General features: G+C 31.8%; 1 protein-coding gene and 2 long non-coding RNA genes across 6 annotated transcripts; 1 reads left to right on the top strand and 2 right to left on the bottom strand.

Annotated features, from left to right (window-relative positions):
* Positions 1-199: 199 nt before the first annotated feature.
* Positions 200-16,955, top strand: LOC143232006 (uncharacterized). The gene is made up of 2 exons (XR_013017330.1): positions 200-410; positions 16,530-16,955. It is a non-coding gene; the product is annotated as an uncharacterized LOC143232006 (long non-coding RNA).
* LOC143232003 (uncharacterized) lies at positions 4,557-13,162 on the bottom strand. Its single transcript, XM_076466970.1, has 3 exons — positions 12,949-13,162; positions 6,231-6,320; positions 4,557-5,522 (listed from the first exon to the last, which is right to left on the bottom strand). Exons 2-3 carry the CDS (start codon positions 6,280-6,282, stop codon positions 4,927-4,929), a joined length of 648 nt encoding a protein of 215 aa, XP_076323085.1. The 5' UTR covers positions 6,283-6,320; positions 12,949-13,162; the 3' UTR covers positions 4,557-4,926.
* On the bottom strand, positions 15,370-18,441 carry LOC143232005 (uncharacterized). 4 transcript variants are annotated; one of them, XR_013017327.1, is made up of 3 exons: positions 18,057-18,441; positions 16,432-16,635; positions 15,370-16,231 (listed from the first exon to the last, which is right to left on the bottom strand). It is a non-coding gene; the product is annotated as an uncharacterized LOC143232005 (long non-coding RNA). The 4 variants fall into 4 exon arrangements; XR_013017326.1 differs by having other exon boundaries at positions 16,401-16,635; positions 18,057-18,439; XR_013017329.1 differs by lacking the exons at positions 15,370-16,231; positions 18,057-18,441 and adding an exon at positions 17,035-18,019 and having other exon boundaries at positions 16,486-16,635.
* Between the last annotated feature and the right edge of the window lie 1,110 nt (positions 18,442-19,551).

Here is a 19,551-nt window from a genome sequence, read left to right as displayed (position 1 = left end):
TAAATATTTGATTTATAGAAAATGCTTTATTGATAAATAACAACCTGTAGAGCCATTTCTTAGAAGCGCACTGTGTGTTTTTGTAATATTGTATTTTCTTTGAGTGTCTTTCTTCGGAAAGTGTTGTAATACCCGTCAGACCACAAGTCTGTTTATAACAGTATTATACTGTTAAATATCCGCAGTTCACTTTGAACCAAGTTCACACGTACTGAATATGTCACTACTGGTACCACGGGTAGTAAATGGTGCTAAACTAGCATCTACATATTGTTTCTGTGAGAGAAATTCCCCATGTAAACAATCTACTTATGGAGGCTTGCAACACAATGTTGTATCAAAATGGTTATGTTTATTTAGCTAGCTAGGACGGTTCTTTTAACCACGTATCTGATAAAACACATCATCAGGTAAGCTACTATATGTCCATAATACAAATATCTTTCACATCTTAGTAACTTTCAACGTAATCACAGATGGGTGAATGTACCTACTCTTTTTCTTACATTGTTTTTAGAATGGCTGTTGATAGTGGGATACATTGCATAGAAAAATCTCCGCTCACAACTGAAGGCCAAAAACTAAAAAAACGCGATAAGGTCATGACTTTTTTGAACATTATGTCTATGAATGTATTTATTTATTTGTAACTCTGGACTCGCAACATTTCCAAGTTAAAATTTCTTACATTTTCTGATAAAGTTTTACATTGTATGATTTATTCATTTTATCATTAATACCCGGTCCTAAAGAGTCAAACACCAGGACAAAAAGTAGCTCTTATTTTAGTACAACGTTTAATCAAAGGGTAAAAAATGGCTTATTTTTGACCATGGTCCACTGTTGAAAGGGTGAGCATATTTCATGGTGAAATTCGAATTTGGAAACCACAGCTTGCAAGCTGAGTATTATAACCACCAGGCCATGTAAGGTCCTCTGGGACTGTACTCTAATACTTTCATAGTGCACTACATTCCTTACTACATTTTTAAGACAGGAATTAATCCACAAAAATAAATTGACTTTTGACCAAAAAAAGCAAAGTTTTGGTTAAAGGAAAGAAAGCGAATGATGAATAACTTCTAAGTGAGAAAAAAAAAAAGTTAGTTTCGGATAATAGAAAACTTAATTCACACCTGTCATTCCAGCATATTTTGAGTAAACTTGAAACTATTTCAGGTGTTACTTTAGATTTATCACTACGTTTGATATGGTTAAGTCACGAATATTGGATTAAATTATCCTGATTTGTGAATTTTTCGCATATTTATTGCTTCTATTTAAAGTTCTTAAAATACGTCGTTTCAATTTTTACACTTGTAACTGGATTGTTTATAAAAGCGATAGAAAAACGAATTTTGTGCATATATATTGTAACTTCCCCATTCTCTAAATTAAAATCAGTAAACATAATTTGTTAGACATACACAACTGTTTTATTCAAGTTTAATACAATAATTATGGTTTAGATAGTTATATATCACCGGTGTAGTACTTTTAGAAGCAATAATTTATTGTTGGTATGCTTACGTAACTGTTTACGATTCATTTACTATGTAGTTCAATTGTTGTCAGTTGACGTCACGTTACGCAAAACTTCATAATTTTTCTCCTTGCTTTAAGTATATGTATTGCTGCATCATAACGTCTCTTCAGTAGTTTGTAGAAAGCTCTAGACATCAGTCGGGCAATATATATCCATATATATAGGTGACCAAAAAAGTAAAAGTGAAAAACAGTGAAGTTCGACTGTGTGATTATGAGTTTAGCTATAAAGAGCGTATAGTAGCGATTTTTAAAGTGAGTTTCATAGTTTGTATTGTACTAACATAGATAGAAAAGAATAATTTGTCTTGTTAAGGGGTATTATAAAGTAAATGAATCTACCTGTGCAGACAAAAAGTAGACAATTATTTAAAGCTTTAGGTACAACTGTGATAACCAATAATATAAAGAATTTTTGTAGATACATTTGATCAGTTTTGAATATATCTTATTTTAAAACAAGTAGATTGTATGCTGTTCGTTTATTGTTGAAATTTATCGCTAACATGTCGCAGACACCTACTTAAATAACCCTAGCCCAAACAAAACCTGACATAATTACTTTAAACTAACTACCAAGTGTCGTGACATATTTCTGAAGTTTGATTTGTAGAAGATGGGGTTGAAAAATACTTATGCAAAAATGTAAGATGCATTGTTTGAGTGCTCTTGTGTTTATATTGAATTTTGATATTCTTTAGTCCTAAATTTTTAATGTCCTAGATACAGCACTTTATGTTTGTTTTCTACAAGTGACTGGTAATATATATATTATATTATATAAAGAAGGCCACAGTAGCAAATCCTTTTGTTTACTGACCTACAGACGCAAACAGATAATTAATATATGTTTTTCGTGTCATTCAACCTTTTCCTACAGTTCATATGATGTTTGAAGTTAATATCTTATCCATTTTGTAAACTCCTAATGTTCAACACCTAGTTTTTTTACTATTTCATGTTAAAATTATGTTTATTTTTTTGTTATTTTTAATAATGAAAATGTCGTCATAATAACTGAAAACTATACAATGGAACCAATTTTTGAGAAAAAGACATTTTGGAACGTCATACCCTTTTCATGCCCCCCGCTAGTACAGCGGGATGTCTCCGGATTTACAACGCTAAAATCAGGGGTTCGATTCCCCTCGGTGGGCTGAGCAGATAGCCTTTGTGGCTTGGCTAAAAGAAAAAACACACGTACCGTTTTCAGACATTGCATTAGCACAAAACAAGTATTCAAAGTACACCGATAATTTTTCATTTCACATTGAGGAATGGCATGTCCTAGTGATTAAGTCACTTAACTTGGAATTTGTGAGTCACAAGCTTGAATTATGTCACCGCACATGCTCGTCCTTTCAGCTGTGGGGGTGTTATAATGTGATGGTGTTCAAAGAGTTGGCGTTAGATGGTGTTCACTAGCTGCCTTCCCTCTAGTTTATAATCTTTAAATTTAAGGACGGCTAGCGCAGATAGGCTTAGAACAACTTTGCGCGAAATTCAACAAACAATCATACAAACCTTTCTTCACACTAGAGTTAGAGTCGATATGTGAAAAGATAAAATAGTTTGTTTCGTATATTTATAGAAGGACTATCCACGCATAGTTGTCCCTATTTTAATCTAATAGACTAGATAGAAAAAACAACAGCTATTCAAAAGCGCCACTGAAAGCAGTTAGTCAATAACACCCAAAGTCAACTTGGTGACTTCGCTTGCCTGACCGGATAGAAAGATATAACCGTAACTCCCTACGACAGGTGTGTTTTTCATATAGCAAAGCCACATCGGGCTATCTGCTCAGCCCACCGAGGGGAATCGAACCCCTGATTTTAGCGTTGTAAATCCGGAGACATACCGCTGTACTAGCGGGGGGTACCCTACGACAGGACATTAAATAAAATTTTACGCATGTTCAAATATAACGAATATAATCAATTTCGGTTCCTGAAAAAGTATTATAAAAATCGTTTACTGTTCTTTAACTTATGTAAAGAAAAGAAACACAATAAATACTCAATAAAAAAAATCTTAAACTCCATTGTTGTCTGACGTAACTGTTCAGGGATGCTTGTCTCAAAATGGCCTTTCCGTTTCTAAGTGCAACGTACAATTATCTCGGCTTCCACACTTATATTTCTAAGAATTCCAGCCGTAAAAAAGGAAACACACATCTCGCAAAACAGGAAAGATATGAGAAATCATTAAAATAAATGTCCACATCCTACTTGTTACCTGGTTTGTATAATGATAGTTTGTTCACCTGTATATGTCTGAGATCGCAAAAAGCTTTGGAAAGGTCACAGTTCTATAAGTGGTAAGTCTAGTACTTTTTTGTCAAAGTATATCAAAATAATATTCACTTCACTGGTTGGCTAGAGGTTTGATTCGACATATGTTTTATATTCGTTGATGATAAAACAAAGTTTTTGCGGTCTTTCCTTGTCTGGTGGTTAGCAATCTGAGGTTGAGAGTTCAAATTTCATCATCAAGCGTTCTTGTACTTTCAGCCAGAGGTCTGGCATGGCTTGATGGTTAGGACTCTTGACCCACAGTCTGCAAAAACTTGATTGATATAGAGTTTAAGGTTGTAACTACTATTTTTCACAGCCTTCAGCTTTCTTATTTATTCGGAAAAAGATATGCAGGCTTTTCCTTCTGTTGATATTTGTTTCTAAATTACTTAACTAAAATCGCTTACTTTTAACTAAGTAGGTCTGAAAATACAAAAATCATACACAAGTGAGTTAATTATACGTAAATTAGAAAAATCCATATGTAATTATATTACCACAAATTTCTCTCTATGTTCGTCTCCAAAAAATAATAGCTACAGTCAAAACTCTACACGAATATTTACAGTCTTTATCTCTTCCTACGCTGATCATACAGAGTTAAATAAAAAACGGATAGAGTTAAATAAAAATGTGGGTATGGAGGTTATAGAGTAAGATTCCAGGTTAACTTGTCACATTACAGTCATTACTAGTAGGAACAGAAAGTCATCATTTTCAACTGTGAATAAATCTTCATTTACTTTAACACGTTACAATTTACATTCAATAAAATAACAGTGAGTATTATTTTCACTTGCCCTGTGTTCGAAATGCTTGATCTTTATTTCACTATCATTCACCCTAAAAAACAAAAGTAATAAACAAAAAAAATGAAATGTTAGTAAATTAAAAACACAGTTTTATTCTATAATGTCCAAATTACGCCAGATTAGTATATTTACGATTATTCCAGTCATAACTCTTCAAATTATATTTATTTTACGACGTTAGTGCTAAATATATTTGGTTATTGTTGTAGACAGACATGAATATAAAACACATTTATAGTAAGTAATATGTCAAAGTTTTTAGCTTCGGAACATTATTTATAAGAATTTCGTCGATTCACACTAAAAATCTCATTAATAGCCTTCTCCAGAGCAACATGTAATGGCTTTTCCAAGGCGTTGTAAATCAATTTTGGAATAATTCGGACCACAGTAGTGCTGATACTTCCCACCAATCCTTGGATAAAGCTACTAATCCCAGTGAACTTTACAGAAGGTTTGGAAACATTGTCGATAACAAACTTGTGGACAACTGGCTTTACACCTCTCTTTAGTTCTTGTTTAATAACGGCTGTAGCTTTCAAGAGAATTCCTTTAACGAAAACGCTTCCATGTTTTTTCCAGTTTAAAAAGTGCAATTCCCAACGGTATTCAGCAAAAACGTCTGTAATTGTAATGGGAATTTCGTGGTATAGGGCGTCCTTTTCACATGTTACTACAGAGTGACCCGAACGGTGGAGACTTCGCACACCCATTAAAGTGCCATTGTACAGATCCAAAAGTCTTCCTTTATAGTAATCTGGGAGGCGAATAGGTTCATCAATAATATCCGCTACTTTTAACAATATTTTCTCTGCGTAGGGATCAGCGTTGATGTTTTCCAGGCATATTGGTTTCTCTCCATCTCCACCTAGCGAGAGTATAAGATAATTTTAAATTTTCGTTGTTAAAAAAATGCACAAGTCCACAGGCGAAAAAACTAATTTCAATTACCAAAACACAGAGTTTATAGTTATCAAAACATTCTATGGCCATCTTTTACACATAATCTATTTAAGTAAAATCAAATTACTTTTTTTTTTTGTAACGCACTATTCCCATACAGAAACGTTAGCTTTGGAACGATTCTTTCAAAGTATAATAACAAATAACATGACAATTAAATTGTTATAGCATTAATACAATAAATTATCCCACATTCGAAATTACAGTACCACACGATTCCAAATGTTAAAGGTTAATGTCATGCAATACACAACTAATTATACCAGACATATATTCATTAAACAAATAGTTTATTTGTATTATCCAGTACTGAGATTAGGGAAAAGTAAATAAATCAATATTATTTTTTTTCTAAATATGAAATGTGTAAGAAAGAAATAATATTAAATCTTAATTCAACTCCTGTTATATTATATCCAGTTCTCTGTTAATATCAGTTATTTTTATTTGCTGTTTACAAGACATTAAGAGCGCCTAAGCACTGGTTAGTTTGGTTTATCCTTTATTTTGTACTTCGTATTGTAATCCATTACTTAACATGATTAAATTTTATAATTCTACTCATAGAAAGGACTTAGTTCTAAACTATTAATGTATTAAGTGTTTAACTTACCTATAATTAAAATGGCGCTCAAAATTAAGATGATTTTCCAAAATGAAGACATTTCTGTAAATTTCTTATATCCTGGATTGTCAAAACTTCCTTAAAATAAACAGAGAAAAGTTTGTTGTGATTTATAATAATCAAAAGATGTTAAAGTAATGAAATGAACACAAAAAACACAAATGACAGAACTTGTTTGAACTGAATGAAAATAACCATTTTTTAATATCGTATTGAAACACTGTTTATTTTTGTGCAAACTTTATCCAGTTTATGGATTTATTATATTTTGTCATGTGTAGTTATAAATGAATATCTCTACTATTGTAAGTTAGTGTGTCTGCTGTTATTCTTTATGAAAAACAACAACAACGAATCTTTCTATTGTTGCAGTTTATCTTGGGTAGTCATGTTGTATATAAAAGTATTAAATATTTTTATTATGAAAGCTTATAAATTATGTTTGTCTATCAAATTTATGGTTTAAACGCCCTAAGCTGGTGAAACCGATAGGTATAGAATGTGACAACCATTACGTAAACTGTAACGGGAGTAGCGTGTGTGTGATTGTGTGTGTGTTTTTCTTATAGCAAAGCCACATCGGGCTATCTGCTCAGCCCACCGAGGGGAATCGAACCCCTGATTTTAGCGTTGTAAATCCGGAGACATACCTCTGTACCAGCGGGGGGCAGCGGGTGTAGCACATGAAAGAAAAGATCGGGCCTATAAATAATTTATTCCTCAATAAAATTCACGTATTTTCTTGATTTGTTCATTTAGGACTAACAATCAGAGATATGTAAAAATAATATTTGATATCTACATGTTTTTTCTCTTCTACAATTCATCACCTTTCGTTTAACGCTAGAACTTGTAAGCTGGAGTAAAAGATCGTAGGTAAAGGACTCTCTGAATCAATATTCATGTAATATATTAAGAATCATGTTTTAAATGCTGAAAGCTGATGAAGAAAGAGAGTAATGGGCCTAATCTTTATATATAAATAACGTAAACAGTAAACGTTATCTCTCGCTCTCGTTTAATGTGTCTATTATAAATTTAAATTCAGAGTCGTTCACTTGAGATTTAGCTTTTTGTCTCCCACAAGTGATATAGGTTAGGCCTATATGCTTATTATTTGTTGTCATTCGTTCCCATCAACACTATCTATAAATACAAGTGTTTCCTGTCATTTTCGTCTATCGAAACAAACAAACAAAATTAAAATAAAGAAAAAAATGAGTAATAAGTTATCAAACTAAAATATAAATTTATTGGACAGAGTTTCTGAACGAACTGTCCGATTTTTATCTAAACATATCTTTTGTTACATGTTGTTTTAATTTATCCAGACACCTAATCTAACACAAATCATTGCATATACTTAACTGTTGTAATTTTCCAAACTTTGTATATGCAGAATCTATTGAGTAGTTTAAGTCACAACTGTCTGCACAGAATAATGATCTATATTCGTATAACTTATCAAATGTTACTTACATTGAAAATCACTTAAAAGATTTCGGTAAAGTGCTGGTGAGCATAGAGCTCTGCAGGTTCTTTATACTGCTAACAACGTTTTACTTACAGTCATGTGAAAAAGTTAGGACACCCCATGAAAGCCTGTGTATTCTTTTAATATTTTTGAATATATAGATATTTAATTTCAATTTTAACAATACTGAGATATTATAGGAATATAACTAAACAATTAAAACTGAAGAAAAGACTTTTCAAGATCTTCTGTAAATCCTACAAAATGCATATTCTAACTGAGGAAAACGCTAGGACACCCCCACATTTATTCCCACTTAAAATGGTTCAACTCACACACAGGTGTATCACACCAGGCGCGCATCAGCATTTTGAATGAGGCTTGCCCTATTTAAACCTCAGTTTGATGTGCTCCTGAGTGTTGAAGTGAGAGTAAGCACCATGGTGAGATCAAAAGAGCTGTCTGAGGCCTTCAGAAAGAAAATTGTAGCAGCTTATGAGTCTGGTAAGAGATTTATAAAGATCCCAAAGGATTTTGAAATCAGCCATTCCACTGTCCGGAAAATAGTCAACAAGTGGAGGGCTTTCAAAACAACTGCCAACATGCCCAGGTCTGGTCGTCCAAGCAAGTTCACCCCGAGAGCAGACCGCAAGATGCTAAAAAAGGTCTTCAAATACCCTAATATGTCATCACGGGACCTACAGCAGGCTCTGGCTACTGTTGATGTGAAAGTGCATGCCTCTACAATTAGAAAGAGACTGCATAAGTTTAACTTGCATGGGAGGTGTGCAAGGAGGAAACCTTTGCTCTCTAAGAGAAACATCAAGGCCAGACTGAAGTTTGCCAGAGAGAATGTAGACAAAGGCCAGGATTTCTGGAATAATGTTCTTTGGACAGATGAGTCCAAATTTGAATTATTTGGACACCAAAACAGAGGACATGTGTGGCGTAAACCAAATGCAGCATTCCGGGAAAAGAACTTCATACCAACTGTGAAGCATGGAGGTGGAAGTGTCATGATTTAGGGCTGCTTTGCTGTAGCAGGACCTGGACAGCTCACAATCATAGAATCCACCATGCATTCTACTGTGTATCAGAGGGTGCTTGAGAAACATGTGAGTCCATCTGTAAGAAAATTAAAGCTGAAGCGGAACTGGATTCTGCAACACGACAATGACCCAAAACATACCAGTAAATCCAACAAGAACTGGCAAAAAACTAAGAAATGGTGAGTCCTGGAATGGCCGAGTCAAAGCCCAGATCTTAATCCCATTGAGATGCTGTGGGGTGACTTGAAACGGGCTGTACATGCAAGAAACCCCTCGAAAATCTCACAGCTGACAGAATTCTGCATTGAGGGGTGGGGCAAACTTTCTTCAGACCGGTGTCAGAGACTGGTAGATGGCTACAAGAAGCGTCTCACTGCAGTTATTTCAGCCAAAGGGGATAACACTGGGTGTTAGGGGGTAGGGTGTCGTAACTTTTTCCTCAGTTAGAATATGCATTTTTGTAGAATTACATTTACAGAAGATCTTGAAAAGTCTTTTCTTCAGTTTTAATTGTTTTGTTATATTCCTATAATCTCTCAGTATTGTTAAATTGAGATTAAATATCTATATATCCAAAAATGTTACAAAAATGCACGGGATTTCATAGGGTGTCCTAACTTTTTCACATGACTGTATATTGAAAAGCATAAACAAGATGTATTTTGTATTATCGTGTGTTTCAACGTTTAATGTATGTTTCGTATTTCTCTAGTTAGTATGGTGACTGGTTGGATAGCATTCAGTAAAAATAAAAAAATTACGGTACTAAAATCCGGTGTTTGATTCTCCGCGGTGGAGACACAAAAGATAGCTTAATGTGGGTTGGTTCTTAAACAAACAAACGTATTATCATAAATACTAATTTAACCGCAGTTTGCTCCTACAAAAGAAATATATGTGTATATTTGGAGCCTTAATTATTTTTTACTCACAAGGTGATCACGTTATTACTTTTAATTTATTGAACATAGCTGCTTAACATTATTATTATTACTTTATTGAAGATGGTTTACTTAGAGTGAAATCGTTAGTTAATGTGATTGGCGATATGGTTTAGTTTGTTTATTTTGAATTTCGCGCAAAGCTACACGAGGGATATCTGCGGTAGCTATCCCTAATTTAGCAGTGTACGACTAGAGGAAAGGCAGCTAGTCATCACCACCTACCGCCAACTCTTGGGATACTATTTTACCAACGAATAGTGGGATTGACCATAACATTATAACGCCCCCACGGCTGAAAGGGCGAGCATGTTTGGAGTGTGGCAATACGGATTTATATATCACTATTGATGTGATATATAATGCTTATTTTAACATTACAACAGAGCCCTCTCTGGTAATGATGCCTCCCCTCCCAGTGGCTCAGCGGCAAGTGTACAGGCTTATGAGTCTAATATTCGAATTTCAATACTCTTTGTGGGCAAAGCATACTTATTCCATAGTTTAGCTTTCTGCTTGACCGAAACTGTTTTAACCGTTTCCAGCAATGTTTAAAATATTAAAATAAATAATTGTTTGTAGCATCAAACTTTATTATTATTATTATTTTTAATGTAAAATATTTCTAAATATTTCATAATCCGAACTGTGAGATAAAATGTTTTACCAAGTGTCCAGTTTCTGTTACTAGAATTCTTAATTTTATGATAAATTTTACTGGCTAACACGGTGTGAAGAAGCTGGTATAAGTGTGTCTCATTAGTGGCGTAAGAAGCATTTTCTCTCTCATTTTAGCTGTCTATAGTGTTGTTTTTTTTTAAGTATAGGGGTACCTCTGTTACTTAAACTAACAAGTTTATTCGAATCAAAAGTAAGCAGTTTTAAATATATTTGTCTTGGAAAAGTAACAGTTCTATCATTCTTAGTTTTTAGTTGAAAGTTAATGAAATATATTATTTCTTCGCGTATGTGAGGTTTTGATTTTACTTGTAAATCGAAGACATTGAATGCCATTGCATGCTAGCGTCATCTAATGGAATTTATGTTTAAAAGTGATCACACCTACATTTTTAAACGCTTCACACTAATATTGTCATAGTTCATACTAGGAGTGATTTTTAAATAATAAATTAAGACAAGGAAAATGTATACAGACCACACTATTATCATTGTAGTGCTTAAGTTTCATATTTGTTTTGATAGTATGCCGAATGTAGTCTAAAGATAAATGAAAAAAAGATTAAAATTACACAAAATTTCACTTTTACTAACGAAAACACTGACACATTTAAATTTTGTACATTATGTGTTTTTGAAAGAAAGGAAACATTCTACTGAGAGAAACGCATTTACGTTTCAGATTTGTTTTTAAAAAAGAAAAAAAAACTATCGAATTTTTACGTATGATATTTGTTGAATTTATATACTTTTCATAGATAATATAAATTTGTGACAAACTGGAGGTTTTGACCTTAAAGGGCAGATAGTGAGAGGGTTATTATTATTACTTTGTCATAATTCGTTACGAAAATGTACTTTAAAACACTAGGAGACATCACATTCAAATTGTAGGAAGTATTGCATCAGTTGAAACATTATCTTTACGGTGAAAAAAATCGTTAACAGCCAGGGTATCCAATTGATGAAACAACGTATTTAATTAGTTAGCTATAAACAGTATCAGATTTACTTTTAGCTTTTACCTAAGTAGCTTAATCTGATTATAAATTAGTAATAATTTGGTATCATTGCCATTAACTATCCAAATTCATTAAAACTTTTGCTTAAGACAGAAATCTTAACCACATAATTTCTAGTTATTTAAAAACGAACCAGGGCAACTGTTTATATACATCACATATCAGTTACATATACCATGAACTGCAAATACGTATAAGGTTATATGAAAACGCAGAATAAATTAAATGATATTAGTGCAAACGAACCTACACTTCAGCCTCCTCTATGCTATATTTGTTGTAGTTTATCTCCATTGGAGTTAAATAATTACTGCAGTTATGTGGTATATAAAAGATGCTTCCTTTTTCTGAAACGCGTAATATCTCATGGTGCTATAACGGTTAGATTAACAGTTGAAAGCAGCATAAACACACTGTTTGAAACTGGATATGAAATAGATCATCGCTCTTCTGATAACGCTAAGAAGAACAAACAAAAGTGATAATCATTATAAAGCCATTAAATAAAAATCAACACCAGTTTAAGTAATTTTTATCACAAACTTTAAGCCTATTGGTTTCTGATGCTTCGCCAGCTTTCAGCGCTTAAACTGCAACTTTTAAAACTGTTTTAAAAATTTTAAAACTTTTAAAATATAAATCAATTTATTGTAATTGATTTATATTTTAACATGTGCTAATTTATAATACACGGTATCTTGTTAAAGCTTCACCTCCTGTGTATTTTGTACTGAAATTGTTATCTGTATAACTGTTTTTCCAAACTTTGCAAGAATATCGTAGAAAGAATGAAATATAAAAACTTTGTACCCGAATAAACTTGATATCGTTCACAACTTACTTCTTTCTTTTTTTCATACTCATAAAATAATTGGTCAACCTACTTGTTTTCTAATCGCACAGTTTAACAGATATGAGGACTACATTGTAATACTGACTCGGTTGCATACTGAAAATCATAAAATCAAATATAAAATATGAATTACAAATAGAAATATTTACTTTGTTATAACCAAATCTTAAAAATACATAAAACAAAATATTGATTACAAAGACCTGAGAACTTATACTTCATAAAAGTTGTTTTGGTTTAATAACGGATTTACCATACTTCTGATACGCAGTTTCGAAAATAATATATATATATTTTCTATCACGTAGAGAGTTTTCTTTTCACACTTGAGAGAAATAAAACTGTTATTTAGATCAAAGTATTATTTCGTTTACCGACATGAATATTTTTTTATTATTATGTTTTTATGTTTGGGTTCTAGAACGATCGATAAGACTCACGTCGCGATTGGTCTAGGGAAATCTATAGCCAGTGGTTGTTAAAATTTAAAACATAACAAAATGTGACTCGATTTTAATGAAAATTACACATGTAAACATTTTAAGACAATAAAAACTATCAGGTCTGTGTGATCCGTTAAAAAAGAACCACGTTGTAGTATTTACTTGAAAGCAAACCGAAGTACTCGAAACCAAACACAGGAAATGAGATAAAAGAAAGAGAGAGAAAAAACACGATGCTATACTCACTTAGTCACAAATTATGATACCTCCAAGTTACGAATAAATGTTCTACCCCCCTGTTTACCTCTCTTCAATACGTAATGAGCGTTTGGAATTTTTCTGGCGAATAAACATTGGATAGAAAGTCGAATTAAGAATAATGTTGTCCTATTGTGAAACGTTTGTTAGCACTAACTTCAACCTTTCCTGTATGCGAGCTTATCTTAAGGATGGAGGATGTACCCTGTTTTCCTGTTGCCTTTAAACATGTGTATTTCAGCATTTTAGGTGTGTTGAAATGTCTGTAAACCTAAATCTTTGTGGAAAATTCACGAGGCGTCTATATTGTCTTAATATATATATTTATAAAACGTAAGCTTTGTGAAATAAGTTGTGTTTGTCAACCAATGGATCATTATATTATTATTTCTACTCATATTATTAATAAATTATGAATATTTTCTATCACAGTTTAATATCTTATCACAAGTAGCTTCATATACAGTAGTTATTAGTTTAAACGTAGAAAACTGTTGGCTATTACACCTACGACGTTTATAGTTTTTAAATTTCATTTCACTTGCAAGACTTGTACGAATGTATAATGTGATAGCTGAGACCTGCGACTAGAAACACTTCTCTGGAATACTATTCTCAGTCTATATTTTGTAACATAGTTCTATTTACACTCGATATTTAACTGTGCCGTTTCACTGAACATTAAAAATTACTAAGAATATAGAAATGTTCTTTTCTTCAGTGTAATGTAGCGTGATTGACAACTTATCATTCAGTATATATGTTTCAAACTTTACCTTCCTTATTTAAATACATTTGCATGTTATTAAATATTTCATGTTTTTTTTTTATATTAATAATAGGTTTATTTTAGGATATATTTTAACTCGTGCAGTTACTAATGCAATATGTGTGCTGTATATACGTTTTACTACGTACTAATTAATTGCAAGAGTATTTTTTTTCGGGAAAATTGTTATAGTTAGGGAACACAGAATATACGATGATTTCCAGAACGCGACATAAATAATTGACACAAATATGTAGGCACATGTGCTTTGTTATAAGCGAGTTAATCAAAATGATACAAAGAAATAGTCTTATACACGAAATATTGGATCTAGTGATGCCTTTTATACTATCGTAAGTCATATGGCAAAATTCTTTCCAGTGCTCTTATGTACACAAAATGTGTGGACGTATGTAACATGTACGTATATACAAACATTTTCCTCTTCTACAGGAGGTTGTGTTATAAAGACATACAATTAAAAAAAACAACAGCTCATGTTACTTCACGAAATGAAAAACTATTGGTGATGATCATTTTTGGTAATATATAAGCATAGAATATCAATATTTTGTGATTGTTAGAAGTTATTTTGCGACCATCTAAATATACTGAGTGTAAATAAAATACAAAAGTGACAGTTTTTCATTGTATTTGACACCAGTTTCCTGTATCGTTATTCAGTTTTCTAAAGTATTGTCTCAGGATGTCAAAAATATCATACTAAGACGGGTATAAAAATAAATCATATAAATACGTATATAACATACCATATCACGAACAAGTTATTTTACAATATACTGATGTGTTTGAGTCCAACCCAGCTATGTCGGAATTCTGTACTTCCTCTTTGTTTTTCCTAAGGAAGTTTGAAAAGTAGCGTCGATTCCACGTACAGATAATTTGTTACTTGTATTGCAAATCATGGTTTAAGCAGCAAAATATTTATTGTATAATCTAAGAGGCAACAGTTATGTTTAAGCCAGTCTTCATGTGAGTTTAGTGTACATATTTACTCCACTAAAACTACACAATCATGTATTTTAAACTCCTTAATTCCACTAGTTTCATCATAACCAGTATTGCCGTAACGACAACTATTTCGTTTAGGTTATGCCATCTTGGTCTTACGCTAACACTATGTAACACAAATTTTGTTCCTGGATAGTATGTGTTATTTCTTAATTGCTTATGTTGTAAAAATACAGAAAATGGACATTATTTCCTTTAAACTTTGCTTTTGTGATCTGGATAATGAAATTTAGAAATTAACATATTTTCTATGTAAAAACGGACAAATTTGCATATTTTCATTTACATAAGGTCTGAATAAAACAACATATGAATCAAGAGTTACATGTATTTATACTAAAGTTATACAAAAATGTTTAGAAGTGAGTAGTTTTTCGAGATTTGCGACTGTAATGTAAATCATTTTGACGTATCAGCCCCCAAATATAGTGTCCCATCATGTTTTCGTTATACACTCCAGGTCACAAAAGCAAAGTTTGAAGAGAAAAACAGGTCTTTTCCATTTAGACATAAGAAATTGGGAAATAACACTTTCTGCCCAGGAATGAGAAAAAATGAAAATTTTGTTACATAGTGTAATTAGCTGTTGAGGGCTGGGTTATGGCATATTTAATCACAGACTAGGCCTACTTCCTGTCACACTTATACATATCTGCATTTTGCAGTGTATTCTGATCGAGTTTAAAGCATAGCACTCTGCTAGTGACTGGATCAGGAAATTACGGCCATGTTTAATAATATTCTTACTCTAACAATTTATCATCTGCCAATTAAAATCGTGTTACGACTGGCGTAAAATAGATACTTTGAATCTAGAGAAGTATTCTGACTTTTTTAGTTTGAAATCATAACTTCTAATTACAAGAACCTTTATCCGAATATTGTATACAAATGTTTCTAATTAATTGAATAACAAAACAACAACAAAAAACAGTTCGCTGAACTTGTAAAAATACAATTATACATGCTATCATAACTTACAGAATTAATGAGGATACTAATGTTAATTAAACCATGCAAATATTTACTCTGATTTCTAAAGCTGTAAATTGGTTTGTGTGTTTCCATTTTCTTTAGGTCTTCCTCACTAATTTAACCACCAGTTCTGTTAAGTTCTTCTAATTCAACTCTGTTTGTGTTATTAGTATTTTCTGTACTTGTTAAGTATATGCCAAGTCTCTTTCGAAAAGCATTTGCCTTATTTCTACTGTAAAATCATATGTCAGATTACATAACAGCCTGTTATAAAACCTAAAGTGTCTCCACATATTTGTATGCTTATTTATATAAGGACTAGTTGTAAAGTCAATGCGAGGTCTTCTAGAATAGTCTATACAGCAAAACGTTTACAAAAAGTAAACCCGATAACCAAGAAAACAGTAAGTAAAGCTGACACTAAACTTCCGCTGTACAAACGTAGGACGTTCGAATCCGCTCGGTGGACTCAGTAGATAGTCCACTGTGGCTTTGCTATAATAAATACATATATACATTCCTTCTTAAATACAGCAGCCTTTATTTTACATGACTTTCTGTTATTATTATTCGGTGATGAAAATACAAAGTCAAATAGAAAATTATGCTCTAGAGCACATAGTAACAAATAAAGATTACAGTTGTTAAATATGATAAAACTTACAAATTCTAAATCTCTACATATAAATAATTACAGTTAAACAACATTGAATGGTATCGACGTGTTTCACGAATCTTTCACTTCTCTAGCTCGACTAAGATGTTTTCTTTAACTCTTCTGTTTCTTTTCCAGGAAAGTCAGGCAACGAAAACTGACACCTTGTAGTCAATATGGGCGACGAACACGTGTTGGGAAGGAAAGGTGCAAACTCTAAATCTGTTGAAACTTGATCCTGAATCTGGAAAAAATCAGTCATGCATATGATAGTTATACCTGTTAACATATATTAACTAATCATTAAATAAACATAAAATGAAAGCTAAATGTTAATCGAGGAATCTTTGTGCAGCTTAGTGGTTAAATAAATAAGAATCTATTGCACGAGTTTGTAATTTACTATATTAGTTTAATAGGAAACAAAATAAGTAAAATAAACTGATCAGATTTAAATAATATTTATGTTTGAACTGGTCCACCCAATCACCTTCACTTCATCTACATATGAAAATATGTACAGTAAACTTCGAAGTGTGTATTAATGAAGTTATTATCAACTTAATCTAATGTGTGAGTGTATGTTTCTCTTATAGCAAAGCCATATCAAGCTATACGCTGTATCCACTGAAGAGAATCGAACCTCTGATTTTAGCGTTGTAAATCGGAAAAACTTAGCGCTGTCCCAATGGGAGACCGAATAGAAAGTGAAATATATCCTATAAAGTACAACAAGGAAGTAGCATTAGTTAGAAAATTTCATCACTAGGTATCGCAGGAACACAGTTTTATACAATCAACGTTTTAAACCACTAAGAAACTGGTGTGTAAGCTAATAACAAATGTAAAATAAGAAAAATATATAACAAAGAAAAACAATTTATAACTTGGTACTAAAACCGTCATAATGAAACAAGTGTAATGAATTAAAATGTTCGTGTACTTTCACTGGAAACATAAAAAATCATTGGTAATGCAGTCTTAGCGAACCTTATGTTTGAATCTATGATATCATAAATCAAATCATTTACAAATATACTTCATCGAAATAAAACTACGGTACGTGTAAAGCAGTCACTTCTAGGAGTTACTACATTCTGGAAAGTTACTTTCAACAAAAAAGTGATTCATAATATTGACTTTGATTAACCTGACCTTATTTTATACAATCTTAAAACATTTAAATAAGCACGAGATCCTCTGCAAACGAAACACGAAAAACTACAAACTATTCAGAGTTATCATAAAACAAAATCTTCAAAGTATATCCTACACTACACTGCTTAGTGTACTTAATATTTCAGAACCAAACACGTGAGTTTATCATTTTGGATCTCAGCATTTTTTCTTTGTTACTCAGTAACCTTCATATAATTTTTTACTTTTTTCTTCAGATAATTATATTTTAGTGTTTATAAACGTGTAACTTGTTTTTCCTTTGAATTTTATTTTGATAATAGTTTGATGAAGTTTGGTGTAATTAACTATTATTTAGTAACATTTTACTACGAGTGTAACAGTATCAAATAACTTCTTGTAGTTAGTAAGTTTTGGTGCTTAGGAAATATTTAAAGTTTAATATACGATATTCTAAATAAAATGATGTTTGTATTCTTACTGGAACATATAAGATGTTAACACTATAATAAGTTGGATTTAACTTACTGGGAAGCTAACAGCACTGAAACTTCTAGAGTGACTTAATTCCATTTTCAAACGACGATTCTCTTTTCGAGACATCTCAAGTTCAATGTGAAGTCTGTTTCTCTGTGAAGGTAGAAAAAAATGGAATTTTCATCCACGTATTTTAAAACGTTTACCATGGTTACGATACACAGAAAGAAAACAAAGCACGGTGAATATAAATAAGCATCACAAAACACAAAAAATTATATCCAGATACAAGTTATTATGTTTCCCGTTAGTTCACTGTATTTATGGAAAGGCTACTATGGCAACTGGTCAGAGAATAGGCTGTTAGTCAGCAGCACCCTATCATTCACATTAAAGGACTGACTTTAATCTTATAACGCACCCACAACTTAAGGTGCAGTTTTGCCAGTTTTGATATACAAAGATTTACCTCAAATCATTAGCGCTCTTGAAATTAAGTACACAGCACATTCGTATGTATGTATAAACTAAATTTGCACACAAAATAACTTCAAACATAATTTTTCATCATCCGGAATGAAACTTGACTTTTGGCTTCAGTGTAGTACATAAACTATAGAATATTTACCTTCTGTTCCCATGTAAGGTGTGACTATTATCTGTATTAGCTATAGGTGGTAGAATATATCCTAGTTTGATTTCGTAGTTTGTTGTTTCTTTACAACGGTTTTATATAAAAGTTTTACAGATAGATATGTCGGTAATTACCTCTAATGTCAAACAGTTAGTCTGAGCCTGTAGTCGAATTTTTTCTTGAAGGACTTCCAACATTCTACAAAAGTCTACATCTGTGCTTCCTAAACCCACTCATAAAGAAAACAGCAATTGTTAATTTAATCAGAATATTTAAAGGTACTGAAGAAAGTCCAATAAAAACTTATTAACTTTTAGAACAATTCAAGTTCAGTAAAATAACGAACACTTTATGTATAATTCGTATTTAGAAATACCTGTTGGTTAATTTAATTGAACTATTTCAATAATAGTCAGTAACGTTAAAAATAAATTCGATACATATATATGTGTGTATAAAGACTTGAAAAATGAAATAAATATCTATGTTTATAATCATGAAAATATTCCATTAACTTTACATAAAGAATCGACTATATTTGATTACAGGAGGAACGTAAAGTATTGATTCGTTTTTTAAATATGTATATATATATATTATCTTATAAATTAATTTGAATTGTGCTTAAAATAAAAAAAAACTCTACGTAGAGGTTACTGGATAAATCGTTGATTGTTAAAGAAAACAGGATATCGATCAAATATAAAAGTTTGTAGTGATATTAATGAATTTGCTTGTTTTCTTGGAAACTATAAATCGATTTTAACAGATTTTTTCTTAAGGGCGTAGTTTGATAAATAATTGTTGGTAAAAATTAAATATTTTCTGAATAACTAAAAAGTAAAACGAGAGTTCTGATGTGACTGAACAATTGCACTCTAACATTAAAAACAAAAAATAAAATACTTAAAA

Source organism: Tachypleus tridentatus, chromosome 11, assembly GCF_004210375.1.
Source record: "Tachypleus tridentatus isolate NWPU-2018 chromosome 11, ASM421037v1, whole genome shotgun sequence".
In the NCBI taxonomy this organism is placed as follows: Eukaryota; Metazoa; Arthropoda; class Merostomata; order Xiphosura; family Limulidae; genus Tachypleus; species Tachypleus tridentatus.
Note: the sequence above shows the minus strand (reverse complement) of the source record. Positions and strands in the feature narration are given on the sequence as shown.

Excerpts from the sequence above, each read along its gene's own strand:
- LOC143232003 (XM_076466970.1), bottom strand. The coding sequence starts at position 6,282 with ATGTCTTCATTTTGGAAAATCATCTTAATTTTGAGCGCCATTTTAATT. Across the intron at positions 5,523-6,230 it reads GAGCGCCATTTTAATTATAG|GTGGAGATGGAGAGAAACCA; the intron begins GTAAGTTAAACA and ends TACTCTCGCTAG.